We start from the raw sequence: 25657 nt of genomic DNA on the forward strand, positions 1-25657 counted from the left end.
TATTGGTTAAACCGATAACCAAATAAGATTATATTAAATTATTATTTTACACACACATATATATAGTAGGATTTTGGTTGCAACTAAGATTCGGTTTCTTTTCATGTTAGTTACTACTATTTCTATTTTATGAGTATTTTCTTATCGGTTAAATCGAAAATCAAATCGTTAGGAATTAAAAACCGATAACTAATATAACTACATTTATTATAAGTATGTGTCTTAGTTTATTTAGTATTTGTTTTGTTAATATTGTTTAAAATATTTGCTTCTATATTTAGTACATTTTTTTAGTTACAATAACTCATATGATATATATAATTAAGATTACAAAATTGAAGGAGTTTCATAGAAATAGAAACTGGAGTTTTAGATTGAATTAATAAACGGATGAATTTTTTTTTAGATTAATAAAAAAATTTATACAAAATTAATAAACAGATGAAATTTTTATTTCATAAACTAATTAATAAACTAGAGTTTTACAAAATTAATAAACGGATGATTTTTTTTAAAATTGGAAGTAATGGAAGACGAGAGATAATAAATAGGGAGAGGAATAATTGAATTTTTTGAAAAAAATAAAGGAAAATGAATTTTTTTCATTTTTTTATCATTAAAAATGCTGATTTGGCAAAAAAAAAATACCTCCATCATGCGCCTGATGGAGGCTAAACTCAAACATTTTGCCACATCAGCAAAAAGAGGTCACGCGATATTACAAGATAACAAGTTCGGGGGATCTTAGGACTAGTTAAAATTCAGATGTACTATGAATAAAACATGACAAATTTAGGGGGATAATTGATACTTCTCTCTATCATTTATCAATGGTAATTAAAAATTATTAGTTTTTGAAAGATAGTTAAAGTTTTGGTACAAAAATATTTTAAAAGTTTTTAAGAGAAGTAAAATGGTCGTTTAATATTTAGAAGATATTTGGCAATTCAATATTTCAATTTAGAGTCTTTCGACTTTTAAAATAATATGATATAATGATATAATATAATATATAACAACATGACAATAAATATTATTAACTTATAACAATACTAGATGGGCAACGCCCGTGCTATTTAGTTATTTCTAGTGGTTGTTGGTTCCACTTGCAAGATTTGTCAATCGCTATTTAGTTATTTCTAGTGGTTGTTGGTTCCACTTGCAAGATTTGTCAATCTTCACTTTTTAATGTCCCCAAAAAATAAAATGAACCAGCGTGTGTGTGTTTTTGCGTGTGTGGAGATCTTCTTCCTAGATATGTAATGTAGATATAAAAGAGAATCAAGCTCACCATAGTGTAACAAAAGAAAGTGAGACATGTAATGTAGATATAAAAGAGCATCACGCTCACCATAGTGTAACAAAAGAAAGTGAGACATGTAATGTAGATATAAAAGAGAATCAAGCTCACCATAGTGTAACAAAAGAAAGTGAGACAGAACCATCAAATCTATACGACTTCCATACAGATATATCCTTTAAAAGTAGGTGTATCACCATTTTTTGGGCAGCAAACCAGTCTTGTCCTTGCTAAGGAAATATGCACCAGTTAACCAGACAACACAAAAATCACGTGGATCAACTTTGTTACTTTTAACTATTTTCTCAAATTGGATAACCCATAATACTCTGTTTGTTTCAATTTATGTGGTAACTTTTAGTCCTTTTAAAAAAGAATGTCACTTTTCCTTATTTTGCGACTACATAATGTCACGATCCTGTAACAAAGACGGTTCATTAGTTAATCAAATTAACTTAAAATAGAATTAAACAGAAAGTACAATATCATTAGCAACTCGGAAACATTACAAGTGGCACACTAAATTAAACGACCTGGTAAAACACTACACAACACAGGCCATTAGGTGATTTAATCATTCATTCATTCATTCCTAGTACATACTCTTAGAACAAACTGAGACTTGAAATATTGCATTGGTGAGGTAGAATACCACATAAACCAGGAAGACTATGTGTAGTCTTAAAAGCCTAGGAAACCCAAAAAGTTAAAAACATGTGGAAGTTGTTACGCTACAGGTGATGCATGAGGCCAACATCAACTTCAACAATGTTTACATGAGTACTCAAGAAAACACCATCCACTCCCATTTGTTTACACCAAACTGTACTACTCCCTCCTTTCCAATCTGGACACCAGAAGCTAGAAAAAAATCAGCACATGTAAGATGGGTTATATCATGTGTGACCTCAAAGAAACCTTCGCACTGGCACCTCTAGCATGAACAACACACACTGGGTTTCTATCACGATCAAAATTGGGAAGCTTCTCAAGCAGATGATAATCCTCGAGAAGAATTGGCCATGAAAAAAGAAAAGTGAGCTTCAATATTCTTATCCAAGGTGTGATATCCACTAAAATTGGAAATGTTGCAAATGTTAATATGATATCTCTAAAATAGAAAACTACAGAATTTTAGAAACCATCGTTCAAGTTACAAAAAATTGAGCATAGCAGAAAACTAAACTATATCACCAGTTATCTTCTCCTATAGGACCACTTGCTTTAATGCCTATCATTTTATCCCAAGAGTAATGGTCTCCATGCTCTAAGACATTAGAATTTAAGATGATGATTATTTGCTTCTTTTCTTTAGAATGTCAAACAGAAGAACTGAAACAGATCAAGTTATAACCACTAAACAATATGTCCTCAAGATTATTTCATATGAAAAATAATGAATGTAAGATAAGGCTACATTTTAATTGAATTATGTTAGAAAATGTAAATTATAGATGTAGAAGTATATCTTTATGTTATTCCTTATGAAAACTCATCAATTTAAGAAGAGATTTGGTTAAATTCTATCAGAGAACCTCGACCTTTGAAGCAGAAAAATCAACACCTTGCATACCACATCCTAGTTCTTGATTGACATTTGAGGTATTACATGTATCTTCAACTCTATTTTCTCCTCCATTTTTTTCTCTATTTCCTCCGCTGACCCACCTAAGTAATTAGGTAGGCACTCCAATCTGTTCCAAAGCTTGCTTCAATTTACACTTTGATACTACAAATAAGGATAGAACTTTTAGGTGAATTCAAGAAGACAAAGAAGAGCACTTCTTCAGATATACTTTAGCTGTCCTGTTCGCATTATAAGATTTCTTCTTATAGTGAAATCTTTTTAGCCATTTGGCCATGAGTATTTTTTACTTTTTTTCGAAAAATTATTTTACTTGAGTGAAAAAAGTGGTGTTTGGTCATGAGAATTCCAAATACAATTTGGAGTTGTATTTTGGAAAAGTGAAAATAAGTAAAACTTGTTTTCACTTTTTACACTCCTACTTCTCTCACCAATTCATATTCATGGCCAAACACAACTCCAACTCCAACTCCGAAAATTATGATTTTCATGGTCAAACAGCGCCTTTAAAAATAATGGCCATACACAGTAAGATTGAATTGAGCTCAAAAACTAGAAGTTAAGTTAGTTTTCCTTCAGCAAAATAAGTAGAATGTTGAGAGAAGCCAGACCTTCCCTCCACCTCCATGGGTTGGCTTAATTAAAATAGGATACGCAATCTTGTCTGCTTCCGAATTCATAAAGTCAATATCTTGCTCATCACCATGATATCCTGGCACAAGTGGAACCCCAGCTGCACCCATTATTCTCTTTGCAGCACTGATTGAAAATATCCAGAGATAGAAAGGAAGTAAGTATAACTTGTCAGCAGCCAAATGGAGTTGCATACTGCTAATTTACAACTTTATTGAAAGTCTAGCACTTGACAGAACCCACAGGAAAGAAACATATGACAGATCATTTCATAGAACTAAATGCCAAAAAACCTAGCAGGTCGATGCAATGTGATTTAACATTTGCATATAGACACTCTCTAAGCCATTGCTTAATCAATATGAGAGAAGCTGAAATTATAATTCACAGACAAACGATATAGGACTAACATTTTACTCACAAGTCTGATAGGCTTATTGTCATGTTCCATGTTAGTTGCACATCAGACCTTTGAAAATGTGGTGCTTATCCCCCATGAAACACACTTGAGGCTAAAGTCAACTTTAGAAATCAATTGATATGCATAGACAACTGTTAGAGTTGTGACCCGAATTTTGTTGATCCGGCCCAAAAAGTTTCGCGGTGCGACTCATGTTTGTGATTCTCAATGGGGTCTGTGGTGATAGCGTAGGGATCGGGCCGATAGGCTCGATTTCGACCCGATCCCGGAGCCCACCACTGATCCCAATGGGGGTGCGGGGGCGAAGCCCCTGCGATATGGACCTTTATGTTTTTGGGCGTAGGACTTATTTGTATGCACGTATTATATAAGTGCAATTAGGGGGTCAATTTTGATCATTCAGAAAATATTCATTCTCCACATTGTACTCCTCTCCTTTCATTATAGTGAAACATCCTCTGCCTCTGCCCGTGGTTTTTCCCGCAAGGGTTTCCACGTAAATCTGTATGTTCTTGTTTTTTTTCTGCTTGTGGTTTGCTTTATTCTGTCCGAATCATAACAAACTAGTATCAGAGCTTGGTCGATTGTTTTCTCGGGGATGGTAACCATGAAGTATGATATCCCGTTGTTGGATCGCAACACCAGATTTTCGTTATGGCAGGTTAAGATGCGGGTTGTATTCGCGCAGAAGAATTTGGACGATGCATTATTAGGGTTTGATCACATGCTCTCGTCATGGATAAATGATGATAAACAGTGTAAGGATTGAAAGGCTCTATCACAGATCCACCTTCACTTATCCAATCAGATTCTACAGGATGTTTTGAAGGAGACCACTGTCGTTGCGTTGTGGTTGAAACTAGAATCTTTATGCATGACGAAGTGCCTAACAAGTAAGTTGCATCTCAAACAGCGACTTTATTCCCATCGTATGTCTGAGGGTGCGTCCTTGGAGGATCACCTATCTGTCTTTAAGGAAATCATCTCTGATTTAGAGACTCTGGAGGTTAAGTGCGATGAGGAAGATTTAAAGTTGATTATGTTGTGTTCGCTGCCTGCATCATACTCTACCTTTAGGAATACGATTTTATATAGTCGTGATACCCTGACCATAGATGAAGTCTTTGATGTGTTGTTCTCTAAGGAGAAGATGAAGCATCTTGTAAATGGGTCGGAGACTCAAGGAGATGGTCTCATTGTTTGAGGAAGGACTCGTGGGAGAAACTCTGGGGTGATGATAGGCTTAGGTCGAAATACAAAAATAGAAACAAAACCTGTAATTACTGCAAGAAGAAACGCCACACCAAATCCGAGTGTTGGAAGTTACAAGATAGAGAGAAAAGAGAAGCTCCAAAACCGAAGGGAAACCAACCAGAGAAGTCCGGTGAAGCCAGTTTTGTTGAAGATAGCGATAGTGACGGAGAACTCTTGGTTGTTTCTGATGGTAACTCCAAACCCCATGAGGATTGAATTCTTGATTCAGTTTGCAAGTTTCATATGTGTCGCAATCGGGATTGACTTACAACATATGAAGCAGTCTCTAAAGGTGCTGTGTTGATGGAAAATAACACACCTGGTAAGATAGATGGTATTGGAACAATCAGAATTTAGATGTTTGATGGGGTTGTGAGGAAACTTGGTGATGTGCGGTATGTCCCAGACCTGAAGAGAAATCTTATTTCCCTAAGTACTCTTAATTCGAACGGATATAGGTACACTGGTGAAAGTGGAGTCCTGAAGGTTACTAAAGGCGCTCTTGTTGTGATAAAGGGACAGAGAAAGTCTACAAATTTGTATGTCTTGCAAGGCTCTACAAGTCTACAAATTTGTATGTCTTGCAAGGCTCTACAGTTATAGGTTATGCAGTTGTTTCTACCTCTTCTCTATCAGAAAGTGACGTTGCTAAACTTTGGCATATGCGCCTGGGGCATATGAGTGAAAACGGGATGGTTGAACTAAGCAAGAAAGGACTTCTTGATGGGCAGAGTATTACCAAACTGGAGTTCTATGAGCATTGCATTTTTAGGAAGCAGAAGAGAGTTAGATTCACTAAAGGCATCCACTTAACTAAAGGCACACTTGATTACATTCATTCTGATCTCTGGGGTCCTTCTAGAGTGGTGCGAATTACTTGTTGACTATTATTGATGACTATTCCAGAAAAGTTTGGGTATTCTTCCTGAAGCAAAAGAATGATGTGTTGACTACTTTCAAGGAGTGGAAGATTATGACTGAAAAGCAAACAGGGAAGCAAGTAAAATGCCTTCGGACTGATAATGGTTTACAGTTTCGTTCTAATGAATTTAATGCTTTGTGCAAGTCAGAAGGAATTGTGAGGCACTTGACAGTTCGTCATACTCCGCAGCAGAATGGTGTGGCCGAACAAATGAATAAGACTATATTGGAGAAGGTGCATTATATGCTCTCTAATACTGGTTTACCCAAGTCTTTTTGGGCTGAAGTTGCTTCCGCAGCTTGTCTTCTTATTAATCGCTCTCCCTCGATCACGATTGATAAAAAGACTCCATAAGATGTATGGGCTGGTACTCCTACTAGTTATTCTGATTTGAGGATATTTGGATGTCCTGCATATGCTCATGTTGATAATTGAAAGTTGGAATCTAGATCTGTCAAGTGCTTATTTATGGGTTATAAGCCTGGTGTTAAAGGTTATAAGTGTTAAGTCTCCAGAAAGCAGAAAGGTTATAATTAGCAGGGATGTTGTGTTTTGTTTGATGAAACTGCCATGCTTCGGGCTCCCTCCGAATCTAGTGTTTCGCCCCCAGATGAGCTTAGTGACATGAATCAGCAAAAGTCAAACACCCATGTTGAATTGCAGATTGGAGCAGAGTCTACACCAGTGCCTACTTCTCAGTCTAGCCCGGAGATACAGAGTGATACTATTTCTTCTTCACCACCAGTGGAGCCACAATATTCTATTGCTAACGACAGGCCTAAAAGAGATATTAGACCTCCTCAAAAGTATGCTGAAGCTGATTTGGTTGCTTATGCATTGAGTGTAGCAGAAGGTATTGATTTCGGTGAAGATCTTTCTTCTTACTCAGAGGCAGTTAGTTGTGATGATTTCGGCCGAAGGATGATTGCTATGCAGGAGGAGATGGAATCACTTCATAAAAATGGCACATGGGATCTGGTGAGATTGCTTAAAGATAAGAAAGTTGTCCGTTGCAAGTGGGTATTCAAAAGGAAAGAAGGAACATCGGGAGTTGAAGAAGCTACGAACAAAGCAAGACTAGTTGCTAAAGGTTACAGTCAGGTTCCAGGTATTGACTTCACAGATGTGTTTTCTCCAGTTGTAAAACATAGTTCGATTCGAGCATTGCTTGGTATTATGGCCATGCATAATCTTGAGCTTGAGCAGTTAGATGTCAAAACTGCATTCTTACATGGAGAACTTGAGGAGGACATCTATATGCAGCAACCAGAGGCCTTTGTAGTCTCAGGAAAGAAGGACTATGTATGCTTGCTGAACAAGTTTCTTTATGGCTTAAAGCAGTCGCCCGGGCAGTGGTATAAGAGGTTTGACTCTTTTATGACCTCTCATATGTTTCAGAGGAGCAGCTATGATAGTTGTGTCTACTTCAAGGAGGTAAGTGATGGTTCATTCGTGTATCTTCTCTTGTCTGTTGATGATATGTTGATTGCAGCAAAGGATATGAGAGAGATAATAAAAGTCAAAGCCCAGCTCAGTAAAGGTCTGATATGAAGGATCTAGGAGCAGCAAAGAAGATTCTTGGCATGGAGATTCTGAGGGATAGAAAGAATTGTAAGTTATACTTGAGTCAGAAAAGATATATTGAAAAAGTGCTTCACAGGTTTAATATGCAAAATGCAAAGCCTGTTAGTACTCCATTGGCAGCTCACTTCAAACTCTCGGCCACTTCATCTCCAAAGACAGATGATGGGCGTGACTATATGTCTCAAGTTCCATACTCTAGTGCCGTCAGGTCTCTTATGTATGCGATGGTGTGTTCCCGACCAGATTTATCTTATGCTGTCAGTGCAGTTAGCAGATACATGGCAAATCCTGGCAAAAAACATTGGAAAGCAGTTCAGTGAATTTTCAAATACCTGCATGGATCTGCTAATGTTTGTTTGCAGTTTGGGTGAAATAGAGATGGAGTAATCGGGTATGTTGATTCTGATTTTGCAAAAGATCATGATAAAAGAAGGTCCCTTACAGGCTATGTTTTCACCATTGGTGGTTGTGCTATTAGTTGGAAAACTACCTTACAGACTACGGTTGCTTTATCAACTACTGAGGCAGAGTACGTGGCTAATACAGAGGCTTTCAAGGAAGTTATTTGGTTGAAGGGTCTGTTTGGTGAACTTAGCAAAGACTTACAGATTACTACGGTCTTTTGCGACAGTCAGAATGCTATCTTCCTTACGAACGATCAGATGTTTCACGAGAGGACAACGCACATCGATGTTTGATCATTTTTTGCGTGAAATTATTGCTCGTGGTGATATTGTGGTAAGCAAGATAAGTACCTATGATAACCCTGCTGATATGATGACCAAGACACAACCAAGTGCCAAGTTTGAGCAGTGCTTGGACTTGGTTGGTGTTAGCTGTTGAGATGTGCCCTTAGAGGCTTTTGTGGAAGAGGTGGAGAGTTTGTCTTGAAATGAGTTTGAGTTCTGAATAAGAATTCGTGTCAAGGTGGAGATTGTTAGAGTTGTGACCCAAATTTTGTTGATCCGACCCAAAAAGTTTCCCGGTGCGACCCATGTTTGTGATTCTCAATGGGGTCTGTGGTGGTAGCGTAGGAATCGGGCCGATAGGCCCGATCTCGACCCAATCCCGGAGCCCACCACTGATCCCGATGAGGTGCGAGGGCGAAGCCCCTGCGGTATGGACCTTTATGTTTTTGGGCCTAGGACTTATTTATATGCACGTATTATATAAGTGCAATTAGTGGGTCGATTTTGATCATTCATAAAATACTCATTCTCCACATTGCACTCCTCTCCTTTCATTATAGTGAAACATCCTCTGCCTCTAGCCGTGGTTTTTCCCACAAGGGTTTCTATGTAAATCTGTGTGTTCTTGTTTTCTTTTTACTTGTGGTTTGCTTTATTCTATCCGAATCATAACAACAACTACTAAGTTTGCTTCTACGCATGAATCGACATTCCCATCTAGCAAAAACACTAACAACAATCATATTAATCCCAATGTCACAATCAGTAGTTTTTAAATAGCCAAAATGAATGCGTAGATGCAAATTTCTGTCTGGATGGATGAAGTGGAAACTCGCGTCGGGGGTGCTGTGTGATAAGAAGGTGCCGCCCAAGCTTAAAGGCAAATTCTACAGGGTGGTAGTCCGTCCGGCCTTGTTGTATGGAGCGGAGTGTTGGCCAGTTAAGAACTCCCACATCCAAAAAATGAAGGTGGCAGAAATGCGGATGTTGCGCTGGATGTGTGGACTGACTAGAGGGGATAGAGTTCGGAATGAGACTATCCGGGAGAAGGTTGGTGTGACTTCAGTGGAGTGCAAGATGCGGGAAGCACGATTGAGATGGTTCGGACACGTGAAGAGGAGGGACATGGATGCCCCGGTCCGTAGGTGTGAGAGGCTAGCGTTGGATGGTTTTAGGCGGGGTAGGGGTAGGCCGAAGAAGTACTGGGGCGAGGTGATCAGGCGGGACATGGGACAGTTACAGCTCACCGAGGACATGACCCTAGATAGGAAGGTCTGGAGGGCGCGAATTTCGGCAGAGGATTAGGGCCAGTTTGGGTCGCTAGTGTAGGAAATTACTTGGTGGGGGTTTTATTCCTGTTATGATTCCGTCTTCCGTGTTCCATGTTTTATTACGAATCTGTGTGCTTTCCTCTGCTTTCCTCTGTTTTATATTACTTATGGGTGCCGTATTTATGTTATGTAATCTGCTTCTGTGCTTTACTATGTGTTTGTGTGGTATCTCGTGTCTTGAGCCGGGGGTCTATCGGAAACAGCCTTTCTACTTCATCAGAGGTAGAGGTATGGACTGCGTACATCTTACCCCCCCAGACCCCACTAGGTGGGAATACACTGGGTTTGTTGTTGTTGTTGTTGCATACAGTTAATACTTATCTATACAGTAAACTTTTAATCTAATTCCTTTTCCTGCTAAATAGAACAAGGACATAAGCAACTTCCTGAGATGATTCATAATCCTGATTCAAAGTTATGTCTTTTAATGAGAATTATCCGAAATATAATGTGATACCTGTTTTTCTTTTTTTTATGTATTATCTGGTCTATTCCCTTTTGTTGTTAGCTGAATGATGAAGTTGAAAAAGAGCATATAGAGACTCAAATAGTGTTTTTTTGCATATAAAATGGCACACATGGTATGCTTCCAAATAATGATAGTACATGTGTTAAAAGAAACAAGACAATAATTCAATACCCGAATAAGCCCAAGTCTATGTGCAAAAAATTAAATTATTGATACCACTAATTATTGTTGTGTCCTTACACAATCTTGTTCACATCAAGAAAATAACGGAACCAAAGCCCTTACCAGACTATCTGTCCAAATGGTCCAGGATCTAGGTAGCTCTCATTATTCACCTTGTCAAGAAGAGTGGATAAAAAACTGAAATAAAAAATTAAAACAACAATGGAATGTGCCTTTTTTTCCAACTCATACCAACTTCATTCCTTTTCATTAGCTTTAACGCATTTTTTGTTGAAACCTTACCAACTTCCCTTCTTTTCCATTACGTCTATGAAGCTTCTAATATGCTAAGTCAGTTTGTTCAAGAGTAAAAAGCAGGAGACCAGGTAAAGAACTTACTCTATCACTCTAGTTAAAGTTGCATGTGCAGATTCTTCTTTTGAGCAGCCTTGGTGACTTTGGCACCAGTAGGGTCCTTCTTGTCAACATTCTTGACAACTCCAACAACAACAATTTGACACATGTACCTCACAGCAAAACGTCTGAATGGTGGGTATTCAGTGAAAGTTTCAACCACCATGGGCTTGGTGGGAATCATCTTAACCATGCCGACATCACCATTCTTCAAGAATTCGGGCTCCTTCTCAAGTTCCTTACCAGAACGTCTGTCAATCTTGGTCATGATCTCAGCGAATTTGACAGCAATGTGGGAGGTATGGCATTCGAGCACCGGAGCATATCCATTTCCAATCTGACCGGGATGGTTCATAATGATGACTTGGGCAGCGAAGCTGGCAGCGCCCTTTGCTGGGTCATCTTTGGAGTTGGAAGCAACATAACCTCTCTTAAGATCCTTAACAGCAACATTCTTGACGTTGAATCCAACATTGTCACCAGGAAGAGCCCCATGGTGCATCTCAACAGATTTAATTTCAGTAGTCCGACCAGAAGGACCAAAAATCACAACCATACCAGGCTTAATGACACCAGTTTCAACATGATCATCATCTCAGTTGAAGAATGCAGATGATCAGTTCTCAAATCCATCATATTAGATGGAAAATGCAATTGGCAATACGTTGGAAGGTTTGCAGCAAGTAAAGCAATAAGAACCCACTCTTCCCTATAGGCACTTTATATGCACCTTAGTAGTTGGCACTGGTATTGATGGTAAAGTTACTTAGGTAGATTGTCTCTTAGCTCAAAACAATTGAACTATTTCACTTATGGCTCTGCCCTTTGTGAATTACAGTGTTATGGATGGTTTAAGAGTTGTTGATTACTTGATGGAAACAAGTCCAAAAGTAGAGCTCAATTGCCTTGAATTTAAAACAACTAAGGTGTGCATGAATACACCATCTGAATGTAGTGTAGCTGTGTAGGAATCACGAAAATGGTAATGATGGCTTGATGTGGTCTTGGTTTCTTCTCTTCCTAAAGATGCAATTAGACTGAACCTTAAGATAAAGATGTGTGGACATATTATCCAAGTTCTACAGTAGTTGTTTTCAGTTGTTCCATTTTTTAAGTGAGAGTCACAATAACTGTTCTTTGTGGAAATTCTGTTTCTTCAGGAAAAAGATGATCGTGAGGCCCAGTTTCGTGATGTCAATGAGAAATCTTAGCGAGCGTCATCTCAACTGTCTGCATTATAGCAAGAGTTGGAATGCAATCGACAACATTCTCAAGAGGCATTGAAACCAATGGATTTGGATAGGCAGTAGTTACGAAGTTCAAACGACAAGGATGTTCTCCTTATGAACTTAGTTGACGCTGCTCCTCCGCAATGATTTTAATGGATTGTCTGCTTATTATTTGGATTAGCTTTGAAGAAAAAGAACCAAAACAAAGAACAAAGAGTCATCATCAGAGCTACCTTTCGAACAACTTGTTGATATAGCTACAAAAACTCATGAAACACGAGTATGAGCAAAACAATCAGAATTTCACAACTAATTGCAAAATTGGGAAACCTCCAATTCATAAAACTCAAAACACATGGATGAAAACAACATGTACATGAACCAAAAAAGCAAAATCTCACAACTAAAACCCAAGAATCTTCCAAAAGGGTATTAGAAAAATTCAGCTTTTACTTAAAGATTCAATCTTTTAACATAGAATTTCACCAAATGATGGACGCCCGTCCACCCCACCTTAAAAAAGAGATCTTGACAACTAATAACAAAACAAGAAAAATCCAATTCATAAAACTCATAAAACAACATGTACATGAACCGAACCAACAGAATCCCACAGGCCATTACCTGAGAATGAAAACCCGCAATTGTTGCTTTTAGCAGTGGCTAGGGATTAAAGACCATTGAAGAGTGAAGAAGAAACAGAAAGTTGAGAAGAGAATTATGGTGTGAAAGCTGGGTTTTGGTAAAGTTTATTTTCCATGTAAAGTGGGTACACGTGGTTTCCCGGGGGGGGGTGGAGAGCGGGGGGGGGGGAGATGCAGAACACGTGTTAGTAAAAAAGAAAAAGAAATCAAGTACGAGGCTAAATATAATGTACAAATCAGATAACTTTTTGAACAACTTATTGATATTGTGTTAGTCCTTTCTCTTCTTGGCTTAATGTACAAATCAGATAACTTCTTGTACAACCTAATGTTTTGTTAGTCCTTTTATTGTTGGCTTATATAATCTATAATCTATAATCTATATATCTATATAATATATTAAAAGTGTGAAGGCCCTTAGAAAAGTAATTTGAACTTTTTACCATGAATTAAAAGACTTCGCTTTAGACAAAATCGTCTTTTCTCCTTTTACCTACAATTAAATTTCTCAAAATAAATATTTGTATCCTACTTGGTTTTCTATATAAACTCTTGTGGTTTTACATTGTTTATCATTATACAGACGTTGGTTTCCATTGTTCATCATTTTCATCTCAGCACTGCTTCAACAATTTTATTTTCAGGTTTTATCTTTATAGCATCTCTCCCTTTTTACGTTGTTAATTTAAAGACAAAATAATATCTCCCTTTTTATGTTGTTAATTTTAAGACAATATATTATTTGTTATGCCATCTTAAACTGCTTCGTTTAATTTAGCTTAAGGTGTACATTAGTCTGCTTAGATTGAGATCTACATTAGTCTTCTTAGATTCTACTTAGATTGAGGTGTACATTAGTCTATTTCACTTTTTGTCAATTAATATGTCCTGTTAGTTGAATATGTTTTAATTTCTATTGTTCATAACTAACCTTCTTCTTCTATCCACCTACAACAACAACAACAACAAATCCAGTATATTTCCACTTAGTGGGGTCTAGGGAGGGTAGAGTGTACGCAGTCCATACCACTACTTCTAAAGAAGTAGAGAGGTTGTTTCGAGCTCTTCTTCTATCCACCTACCAACAAGATTCACATATTGCAGGGGACGGTGAGAATTGTCCTAAAGAGATGGAATCATATTCATCATCCCAATTTGGGTAGAGAAAGGAGTTCGTTTTCAAAGAACCTCGCCGGAGATGGAGGATTACGGTGCTATAACCTCTGGTCCAAAAGATCGTATGGACCACTAGGTAAAAAACCCAATCTCTATTGGTAAAGGACATACGAGCATGTGCGATCCTAAGGGCCCGTTTGGCCATAAATTTTTTTTCCTTTTTTCCAAAAATTTTTCACTTTTTTCACTTTTCCGAAAATTGTGGTGTTTGGCCATGAGAATTTGGAAAATTACTTCGGAGTTGGATTCCAAAAAGTGAAAACAACTTTTTGTTGTTTTCACAATTTTCCACTTCCATTTCCAACTTTCATTATTATTACATATAACCCTAATCTTTAAATATTTACACAAGCCCCTCTTATAACTACAACCAACCACCAAGAAAAAAATTATTATTTGTTTTCTATGGTACAACATCATTTTTAATTGTTACAGATATTCTAATCTCTTTTTCTTCTTTAAACCAAAATTTACAAACGTGAAGTAAATGGCAATCTATGGCAAAAATATATCAACTTTTGTTTTGAATAAACTATATTATAGAAATATAAGGCGTAGTACATTATGTTATTTAAAAATGAGAAATTTAATATTTTTTTCTTGCCATTCTAATTTTCTGTATATGTCATATAATGGCCATTATGATTTTAATAAATTATTAAAAAGGGGTCAATAAAGTCGCATATCAAACATAACGTAACGATCCATATTTACGATACAATAATATTCAAGGAAAATCAATATCATCAATAAAGAAAAAAAAATTAGCACTAATCTATTCAGAAATAATTCATCCGTAAATTTTTTTAAAAATACCAGATTCAATAAAATAATTCATTCAAGTGAAAGTAATTAAGAATTTTCATCAACAAATTTAAGAATATAAAAAATATATTTATATCCATCAATCATATTTATCAAAATATATTTTCTCTATTCAATCGATTATGATTAGATAAACTTATTTAGCTCGTACTTGTGATATTTTCTAAGTTACTCGGACTCGTCATTTTCGGTGCCGCACCCGTGTCGACACGACATGGGTGTGGGTGTGGGTGTGGGATCCGTACCTGATCTAGTCAACCAATTTTGGGTACTTTGACCAAAATCAACTAGGAAAGTCCGGACAGATTTAAGAAATTCTTTAGTCAAAACAAAAACTAAGGTGGAATCAAAGAAAATGGAATACCTTATATATAGAAATTTCTATGTTAATGCTTTACCTTTTATCTCCTTTCAGAATTTTCTTCTTGAACAATATTTTTTCTTCAAGTTTTCCACGTAATATCTCATAATTTATGTTTTATAATTCTATTTTTAGATATTTAAATTATTTTTTGCGGAATCCCCGCACCCGTATCCATCCCTAAATTCATATCCCCGAATTTTTAAATTAAAATCGTGAAGGATCCGACCTTTAGATCTGTACCCGTGTCGGACACTCGCACCCGAGTTCGAGCAACTTAGGATATTTTTATTCAAAATTTAGAAGAATAACAATCATAATAATTAGTTTGTTGTTAATTATTTTATCAATTGAAAACATATAAATTATTTTCTCAATATTTGGTTATATGTTAATAGATAAATTAGTAGTTGAGTGATTTTAATAATTTTTAAAAGTTGAGGGCATAAAATCATATTTAAAAAAGATTTTTCAAAAGTCTAAAAAAAAATTTCATAAAGACATGGCCAAACACAACTCCAACTCCAACTTCATCTTCAACTCCGGAAAAAAGTAATTTTCATGGTCAAACGGCTACTAAGAGACCATAGAGAGAACATGTGGGGTGTTCAGTGCGCATAGCCCTGGAAACAACCTCTGGCAGAAATGCAAGGTAAGACTACGTACGATACACCCTTGTGGTGGGGCCCTTCCCCGGACACCGCGCATAGCGGTAGCTTTTGTGCACCAGATAGGGCTAAGGAAGGGAAACTGTTATAATGAAGGTAAAGCTGGTAACATGGAATGTTAGGGGTCTAAATAGTAAGGATAAAAGAAGGTTTGTGAAGAATTTAATTTACAACTGGAATGCAGATATTGTATGTCTTCAGGAATCAAAGTTAGAAGGGGAAGTCAAAGATTTGATTAAAGAAATATGGGGTGGGAGATTGGTGAAGCATGCTTGTCTACAAGTTAGTGATACTAGAGGAGGAATCCTGATGATTTCGGATAACAGGTCTTGGAAGGGGGAAATTCTGGAAGTTGGATCCTATACTCTTACCTGTAGTTTTGAGGCATTACTGCAAAACTTCAAGTGCCACATAACACGAGTATATGCTCCAAATTGTAGATTGGAAAGAAAACATGTATGGGAGGAATTCCGCGATATCAGGAATTTGTTTGAAGGGCCATAGGCTATTTGCGGAGATTTTAATGTCAAAAGATTTCCATCAGAAAAGAGAAATTGTATTAGAAGAACCACAACTATGGAGGATTTCTCTGATTTCATTGAAGACATGGAGTTGCTGGACTTGCAACTGGAGGGGGGTAATTATACTTGTTTAAAGGAGATAGTAGTAATGTTGCCTCGAGAATTGACAGAATACTAGTATCCAAAGAGTGGAATGACAGTTTCAAGAAAATTAAACAAGTTTTGTTGCAAAGATTGGTCTCTGATCACAATCCTATTCCTATGGCATTACAATGTGGTGAATGGGAACATACTAAATCGTATTTCAAGTTTGACAACTGGTGGCTGAACACTGCTGGTTTTGTGGATAGAGTTAGAGGATGGTGGGAGTCTTTTGATCTTGCAGGAAAGCCCGATCACATCCTAGCATGCAAACGAAAAGCTCTAAAAAGAAAGCTAAAAGAGTGGAGCAAGACCACAATGGGCAATTTGGGGATGCAAAAGACTCAGATTTTGAGTCAACTGGCTACCTTAGATGTTGCTCAAGAGATAAGACTGCTGACCGAAGAAGAGTCTGAATTGAAGTCAACTTTATTGATGGATTATGAAGAACACCTGAAAAATGAAGAAACAACATAGAGGCAAAGATCTAGGGCACTTTGGCTTAAAAAAAGGGATAGGAATACCAGTTTTTTTCATAAAGTGGCCAATGCACATAAGTGAAGCAACAACATTGACTAGCTAGTGATTCAGGATACAACTATAGTAGAGCCACAGAGAATTAAGGCGGAGATCATTTATATTTATCAAAAGCTTTACTCAGAGACCCTGAACAATAGACATGTAAGCAATCTGATTGACTGTCAATACTTACTGAAGTTGAGAGAGTCTCTTCAAGGGGAATTAATGGAGGAGGAAGTTTTTTCATATTTGAAGTTGTGTGCCATAGACAAAGCACCTGGGGTCCAGACGTTTCTCAATGGGGTTCTTCATCAAATGCTGGGACGTACTGAAAAAGGACATTATGGAAACTTTCAAGAATTTCCATCATCATGGAATCTTTGAGAAAAGTTTTAATGCCACATACATTGCACTAATACCAAAGAAGAAAGAAGCAAAAGAGCTGAGAGATTTCATACCAATCAGCCTAATTGGCAGCGTCTACAAACTGATTTCTAAGGTGCTAACAGAAAGATTGAAAAAAGTAGTAGACAAACTGGTAGACGTCCAACAAATGGCTTTCATTAAAAACAGACAAATAATGGATGCCATCTTGATCGCTAATGAAGTCGTGGATTTCAGAATCAGTTAAAGGAAGGCTGGAATACTTTGTAAGTTGGACATTAAAAAGGCATACGATCACGTTAATTGGGAATATTTACTGAAAGTGCTCTCTTGTATGGGTTTTGGGAGGAAATGGATGAGATTTTGCATATCCACTGTCAGATTTTCAGTTTTGATCAATGGGTCACCTGAAGGATTCCTTCATCCCTGCTCAGAGAGGTCTAACGCTGGGAGATCCATTATCTCCTTTTCTCTTCATCATTGCCATAGAGAGGTTGAACAATATGATCAAGGTAGCAAGAAGCAATGAGTTCCTTAAAGGTTTTGAGGTGGCAACAAACTCAAACTCTAATTCAAATGTCAACATGAAAGTCACACATCTCCAATATGCAGATGACACATTAATTTTTTGTTGATTTTGAGATCAATTTTGGTTTTGTTTGAAGGTGTATCTGGGTTACATATCAACTAGAGGAAGAGCATGTTGTTTCCAATCAATGAGGTTCCCAACATAGTTGAATTGTCTAGGGTTCTAGGAGGTGAAGTTGGGTCCTTGCCTACTACCTATTTGGGAATGCTGTTAGGAGACAAGTCAAAGGCTTTAAGCATTTGGAGCACGGTGATTGAAAAGTGTGAAAAGAAGCTAACTAGATGGAAATCACAATATCTTTCTCTAGGAGGCAGAGTAACTCTCATAAACTCTGTTTTGGATGCTCTTCTAACATACATGATGTCCATCTTTCCCATTCTAGTTGGAATCATTCAGAGATTGGACAAGGTGAGAAGGGACTTTCTCTGGAAAGGAAACAAAGAAAATGACTCTACTGTACTACACTTAGTGAAGTGGAACAAAGTTCTCTTAGGGAAAAAACAAGGGGATCTAGGTACAAGGAATCTAAAGCTACAAAGCAAAGCGCTTAGATTAAAATGGCTTTGGAGGTACTCCCAAGAACCTCAAGCATATTGGAACAAGATCATCAAGGCAAAATACGGAGAAGAGAATAGGTGGATGACAAAAAAGGTTCATATTCCCTATGGTGTTAGTCTCTGGAGATCTATCAGAGAACTTTGGCCTTTTTTAAAAAATCACATTGTTGTCAAAGTAGGAAATGGTCTCAAGACTTCCTTCTGGGATGACAAATGGTTGGGGTCAGATAGTCTTAAAAGTATGTTCCCTCAGATGTATAGGGTGGTTGTCCAACAACAACTGTATGTTGCAGACTCTTGGACACATCAAGGGTGGAACATCTAATTTAGAAGGAACTTCAATGACTGCGAAATGAATACAGTGTCTGAATTTTTCAAAGTTTTGGAGGAATTTAAAGGCACAAATGAAGAAGCTGATAGATTGTGGTGGAATCTAGACAGTAAAGGTAAGTTTAAGGTCAGCTATGCATACAAATTTTTGGTCCATGGTAGTCAGCAGTCACATCAGTGGCCTTGGAAGCATATCTGGAAGGTGAAGATACCTTTCAGAGTTGCCTGGATATTAGCAAGGGGAGCCGTTTTAACTCAAAAAAACCTTAAGAAAAGGAAATTTTTCCTTTGTTCCAGATGTTACCTCTGTAGTGAAGAGGGTAAGACAGTCAGTCATTGTTTCTACAGTGCAAGATTACACGTCAACTATGGAGAATTTTTCTTAGCCTCAGGGGCATTGTTTGGGTTATGCCCAACAAAATCACTCAATTAGCTGGGAAGAGGCAGTAGCAAGAGCTGCAGACAGAGACAGATGGAGGATTGTCCCAGCTTGTATCTAGTGGACAATATAGAAAGAGAGAAATTCTAGATGTTTTGAGGGCAAAAATTGTGATCTACAGAAGATCAAGTTGAATTGTATCAAATTGTTTTGTTTTTGGTGTAAACAGATATACTTAGAGGATACTAAGTCAATCATTGACATCCTACGCTCTTGTTAGGATTTTGATTCAGTTCTCTATTCTGATATGATGTAAAGATGGTTTCAGTACAACCTATGTACTATCCTTTGTTAATATACACAAATGTTACCTTCTCAAAAAAAAAAAAAAATCATACTAACATGTGGTGATAGGGGTTTGGCGAGACAAAATGAGTACTTACTCTTTAGTTCATACTTCATATAAATCAATTATACATCTATTAAGATAAAAACATAGCTTGAGTTAATTACTCATGACACAATAGTTGAATGCGAGATCATCACATCATATTGATTTTAGAAATTCTGCCTAAAAGTGGGATACAATACAAATAAGCATATTCTGAAGGTGAATTTTGCATCTTTAATATAAATGAGCTATTAACTGAGTAGGCTATCTCACATGGAATCTTCTAAATACAAAATTAACAAAAAATAAGGATAACCATAAGCAGTCTAATAAATTTTAGATAGACCAGCAAAGGAAAGTGAACTTTATGAATTCAGACAAAGGTACTAAAGAAAAAGTGTTGTGACATAATAAACTTGCCTTAATCTCATAGTCAACAGTAGCCTTACTGAGGTGTTCTGCTTTGAGGCTCTCTGTCTTAGTGAATGCATTCTTTCACTCAACTTCTGCATCAATCTTTTGAGTATGTCTTGAATTTTTATTTTTTGTCTCTGTCAGTTCCGTATTTTGATGCCACCAATTAGCATCTGCTATGATATTTTGCAAAGACCATAGTGTTCATCTATTAAATTATATTTTTTTTCCTAGGCATAAAAATTAATGGTACACTTTTCAATGAAAATATTGAAATATTCGGACATTCTTTACAGTAACTCAAAATTTGTTATATCATAAAACAGATTGTCAAATCTACCAGAAAAAGTAGTGAAACTGTTTATTTTACTCCTCAAGCGACGATAGTTATAGGATAAATATTGACTACTTATAGTCCATTGGTAGATATCCCTCCACCATCCCGATTAACAACTTGTTCCTTAGGCTGAAAATGTGAAAGATTCAACTTTTGTGTTCTATGAAAAAATGGAATCAGCACTACAACTTCATCTTGGATGAAATGTGCATTAAGGTGTCATTCCATGACCATAGTCCATGGACAATAGTTTCTCAATTATAGAATAAAGCAAATACGAATGCCCTTTGCCATGAACAAAACAAGAAGAACATCATCTACTTGATATCGACACCACCTTCCGGTACTAATGGATAAATCACCAACCATACCACATTACCTATTAAGCTGATAATTACAAGTCCTTACACTTGTTATGTTTTGGTAATCCAAATTCTCGAATATTCTCAGCAATATTACAAATGAAGTAAACAACTTAAAGGCGTGTCCTGTGTTATAGAAGCTTCCTTAGTAAATACATAGGATAGGATGCCAGTTTATCCTAATTTTCCGCTCTAAATTCCATCTTTGTACCTTATCTTAATCAACTTAAGGAGGTTCATATTCACGTGCATTATGTGATATATGACAGTAGATACAGACAAACAATAACATAACAATGTTCTTTATACAAACAATAAAATAACAATGTTCTTTCTGAACTAACACCTCAAGTTTAAAGTTTTAATCCTAATAATAACAAAGCATAATTATATAAAGGCTCTTGGTAAGCAATTTTATGTTGAGAGCCCTCGCTGGCGTTCCAAGGTAACAATTTTTATTCATGACATGTTTGTATCAACTCCTGTTGCTCTGTATTGCTGCTAATTTTTCTATAGGAGATATATGTAGTTTGGGAGACTCAATGAGGCAAAAAAAAGTCATAAAATACTTATAGGATACATCAGAAGTAGATAAAGTTATCAAAAATTCCAAGTTTGTCATAAAGAATGATAAGGGGTGACTTGGATAGTAGTTGGCTTGAACTCCTAGAGGAACCACACTCTACAGGTTGTAAGAAGGTGATTTGTTTGTTAATACATGATCCTTTATTAGATTTAAGGTGGTTGTTTAGTGACCACAAACATGGAAATGAAATCAACATGGAATTCTCTCCTTTCATTTTTCATTCGCCATCGATGAATTTACTTCAACATATAAGTAAACTAAAAACAACAGATAAGAGAAAGAAACAAAAATCACCCACCACCAATTACAAAAAAAGAGCTTAAAACTCAAGCATTCAAAAGGGGTTATCTAAAATTTACAGGAAAGTATTCATAAGCAAACAACTACATAAAAAGATAGATTCTTCCAGCTCAACATGTCCATTGTTAACAATCAAGAACCATAGGGTGTTTTAGATAAACCCCTGACTCAAAGAAACAGAACAAAAACTACATCATAACAACACGATAAACATATAGGAATAGAATACAACACATTGATATTCAAGCTAAAATGCTATACTTTATAATTGAGTTAGGAAGGTATTGAAAGATTGTTGGGAAAACTAAAGTGACATTCTTTTACCTGGCTACCGATTTATTTTGCTAAGCTTAGATCAGACAATGGATTCGCAAAGAGGCGCATCATAAATTTAACTCTCAATATTCGTTTCACAACATCGTCGATTCTGCTCATAGGAATGATATTGGCTTTCATTAGAGAAGTCAAAGTACTGATAAATTATCCATAATTCTAAGGGAACATAATCTGAAGTGTAGACAAAATAGTCATAATGAGTAAAAAGTGCTATAACATATAAGGTAATACAAGTTGATCTAAATGCCTGTGTACGAATTTATGGAGACTAACCATGTCGATTCCTGCCGTAATTTCATATTAAAGTGAATAAGAGTAGTTAGTATGAGGAGGGTCAGTAATACGATCAATCCCTTGACAATATGAAAATGTTGGCTATACTGAAATATATGCCGATTTGAGAAATAGTTGGTTGTTTACACAGCAAACATATTACTATGTAGTTGGTTTCAAACTTATGATTATAAACCTTCAATCATAATTGGACATCTTTCTAAAGTGAAATTGCTTATTAAAGTATCTTTTACTTATATGCAGATTGCTTTTAAAAAAATGGGTTTATCAAGTTACTGAGAAATTTAGATGCTTCTAATGGCTTAAGCAATGGCACAAGAATCATATGCAGAGGTTTTGACAAAAATGTCATACATGTCGAAATAATGATGGGCCAAAATGCTTTCAAGCATGTGTTTATCCCACGAATCCAACTATCACCTCCCCAACATGAAGGTTATCCATTCAAATTCAGTAGAAAATAATTTTCAGTAACACGTTTTTTCACATGGACAATTGTACGTTGCACTCTCAAGGGGAATATCAATGTCAACGATTAAAGTTTTGATTATGACGGAGCAACCAAAGCGGAAAAAGTCACATACAGCAAAAACATCATCTACAAAGAAATATTAGATTAGATACAATACATGTGATTACCTGATACAAAAAAAATTACACTTGCAAGCATGTAATATCAAACTAACTTCAAATATTCTTGTTTGCAGGTTCTGAAGATACACAATTACTTTAGATTCAACTATTGTCCAAGTAACTGCATTTCATTTACTTTCACAGACATTTACATGGACTAATTTGTTTTATTCTGATATATAAATGAGCCGTTGATTAAGATCTATATACTCTTTGCACTATAGCAAATAAAACTTTCAGATTTTCTAATTGGATACATCCATTTTAACATAGCTTAGACAATAAAATTAACTATTCAGCAAACATGACGGCAGGCTTTTAAGACATAATATACGAACGATATCTCATTGATGAATGGAGAGTAAACTGATAAATTAAAACCTGGAGGTGGAGCTGACAGAGCGAGACGATGCATGGTAGACGATGAAATAGATCAAAACTGGAAAAGCTAGCACTTCAATTTACTTCTCTGTGTTAAATAAGAGACAGAGAGTTAATACGTCAAAGGTGCAAACAATAACAGATACCAGTATAACACATAAACACGACTTAAATTCCTCAACAACTTTCTATATGACGACGATCCTAAAGCAACAGAAAAATCCAAAAGGTCAATAGATTTATCAGATACAACTTTTAATTACACTATAGTTATTTTTTATTTTAAAAAAATAATCTCGGCAGACATCTCGAATCTGCTTCATTGACTAAAATAGATACTGTTTAACTTATGAGTAACGGTAAATACAGAAGAGCCAATAAAAAGTGTCAATGAAGAGACAAAGCTGAACAAGTTGATCAATTCTTGATCATAAAAACATGTTCATAGGTGCTATTACATAAAGGCAATGAACCAAAAATTCATAGTCATTTCAACCAGCCTACTCAATCAACTTACCAGATATATCGAAAAGTGTTTTAACAAAATACTTCTGTGCGATATGTAACACACAGAGAGGTAATATCGTCGATGCTTGCCTTACTAATGGCTGCAGATATGTCCCTTGTTTTACTTCCTACTATGTTAACAAAGTCAGTTAACTCTTTTCTTGACTTGTTTGCCTCAAGTATAGCAACTGCAGTCACGTACAAATTCCCTAGAGCATGCTCTAAAGATGGTAAATTTGATTTTCCCCTCAAATTGATTGGAAATAATAAGTGAGAGTCCCTTGAATGTCCATGTTTGGCTAAGAAAATGCCCACCAGAACCTTCCATATTAATGACATGACAACCACCACTCGAGTAGGTCTCATGAATGTGGCACTCAAATTGGTTCTGATTTTTAGCTTTGCTATTGCCAAAAGAATTGCTTTTTGCTCAAGAAAGACTACGGAAAAATTAGAAGTCTTAAACTAACAAATACCCATCTTTAAAATGCAGATTCTGAGGCTTTTAGACCTTAAAAGACAGCACAAATGACACTGCAGCAACAAACTATCAACTTGCTACCGCACTAATGTCAAAGGATTTCATTTCTAAAATGCAAATCTTGAAGCTTTAGAACCTCAAAAGATCCTAGAAATGACACTGCAGCCACAAGCTATCAAGTTGCTATCATACTAACATCAAATAATGTCATTTCTAAAATGCAAATTTTGAAGCTTTTACAATTAAAAGATACTACAATTGATATTACAGCAACAAACTACCAAGTTGATACACACTAAAACAAACTATCAAGTTGCTACACTCTAACATCAAAGGATAAAGAGGTGCAACCCGGTGCACTAAAGCTCCCGCTATATGATCTATTCTACTAACATCAAAGGATGTCCAAAATGTAAATCTTGAAGCTTTTAGATCTCTAAAGATACTACAAATGACACTGAGGCCACAAACTATCAAGTTGCTTCCACACTAACATCAAAGACTTTTAGACATAAAAAGATACAAATGACAGTGCAACCATAAACTATCAAGTTTCTACACACTAACATCAAAGGATGTCATTACTAAAATCCATATTCGGAATATCTTTTCTACCAATCTGTCTTATAGCACATACTTGGTAGTACAATATAATTATACATTATTTGGACTTCTTTTGCAGTCTCTGCAATGAGTAGACAAGTAGTTTAACTTCTATGGAATACCCCATCAAAAGAAAACACCAAATAAAAACAAACAACAACCATAAATAGCTCAAATGAATTCAACCAGTAATTAGAAACAACAAAGACCCTAAAAGAGGTAGAAAAGATTACTTCCAGTAGGTCCATGGAAATGAACATAAAGCTCAGGCATCTCACCTGCTTCTATTCAATAACTCAAATTCATGTATCCAAGCTGACATGCAAACATCAAGACTGTTCTAAATTGGTAAGATTAACATGCCTGACACAAATTATATGTGAAACTATAGTAATTATACATTACCACAAAAGAACCAGTTTTGAAAAACCGTGAAACAACTTGTTTGCTCACCTTTTCTTCAGCCGAAATCCCCAAATTAACATGCATCAATCTTTTCAATTCCTGGTATAACACGCACAATCCCACCTTTTTAATACGGGTCTTTAAAACTGAAACTTTAACTCACTAAAATCACACCTCTTGCTTTCTAAAGTACAAAATTTAACTGAAGACAAAGTGAGACTTTGCACTTGCCAAAAGTTAAGAACTGTTCAAAGATGAGCATTTTGTAACTTTTCAAAAGTAAAAAAATTTAATGATCTGAATCGGGTTGGGCCTAAGAAGATTGTTTTGCTCTCACTTAGTCTTAATTTATATGGCACAAATATATACATGTATATTTGAATAACTAGTTAAATCACACGTACCTAAGGCTGGAAAGAATGCCCACCAAGTTCAGATAAGGGAATGCTTTCCCCAACCATTAAAGTAAAGGCTCGACGAAGGGAGGGAGGTGCGGCGGGGGAAGGAAAACGCTTTCGGAGATCGAGATTTTTTTTTCAC

General features: G+C 36.2%; 1 protein-coding gene across 3 annotated transcripts; it reads right to left on the reverse strand.

Annotated features, from left to right (window-relative positions):
* Nucleotides 1–1769: 1769 nt before the first annotated feature.
* LOC107843370 (elongation factor 1-alpha) lies at nucleotides 1770–25436 on the reverse strand. 3 transcript variants are annotated; one of them, XR_007045983.1, is made up of 5 exons: nucleotides 25166–25436; nucleotides 23122–23209; nucleotides 21802–21904; nucleotides 3497–3644; nucleotides 1770–3029 (listed from the first exon to the last, which is right to left on the reverse strand). XR_007045983.1 is itself a non-coding variant. In XM_047398269.1 (3 exons), exon 1 carries the CDS (start codon nucleotides 11318–11320, stop codon nucleotides 10763–10765), a length of 558 nt encoding a protein of 185 aa, XP_047254225.1. In that variant the 5' UTR covers nucleotides 11321–14611; the 3' UTR covers nucleotides 1770–2994; nucleotides 3497–3644; nucleotides 10750–10762. The 3 variants fall into 3 exon arrangements, 2 of the variants coding, with proteins under 2 accessions (XP_047254225.1, XP_016543121.1); XM_047398269.1 differs by lacking the exons at nucleotides 21802–21904; nucleotides 23122–23209; nucleotides 25166–25436 and adding an exon at nucleotides 10750–14611 and having other exon boundaries at nucleotides 1770–2994; XM_016687635.2 differs by lacking the exons at nucleotides 21802–21904; nucleotides 23122–23209; nucleotides 25166–25436 and adding an exon at nucleotides 10750–14611.
* Between the last annotated feature and the right edge of the window lie 221 nt (nucleotides 25437–25657).

The sequence above is a fragment of the Capsicum annuum genome, chromosome 10 (assembly GCF_002878395.1).
Source record: "Capsicum annuum cultivar UCD-10X-F1 chromosome 10, UCD10Xv1.1, whole genome shotgun sequence".
Lineage (NCBI taxonomy): Eukaryota > Viridiplantae > Streptophyta > Magnoliopsida > Solanales > Solanaceae > Capsicum > Capsicum annuum.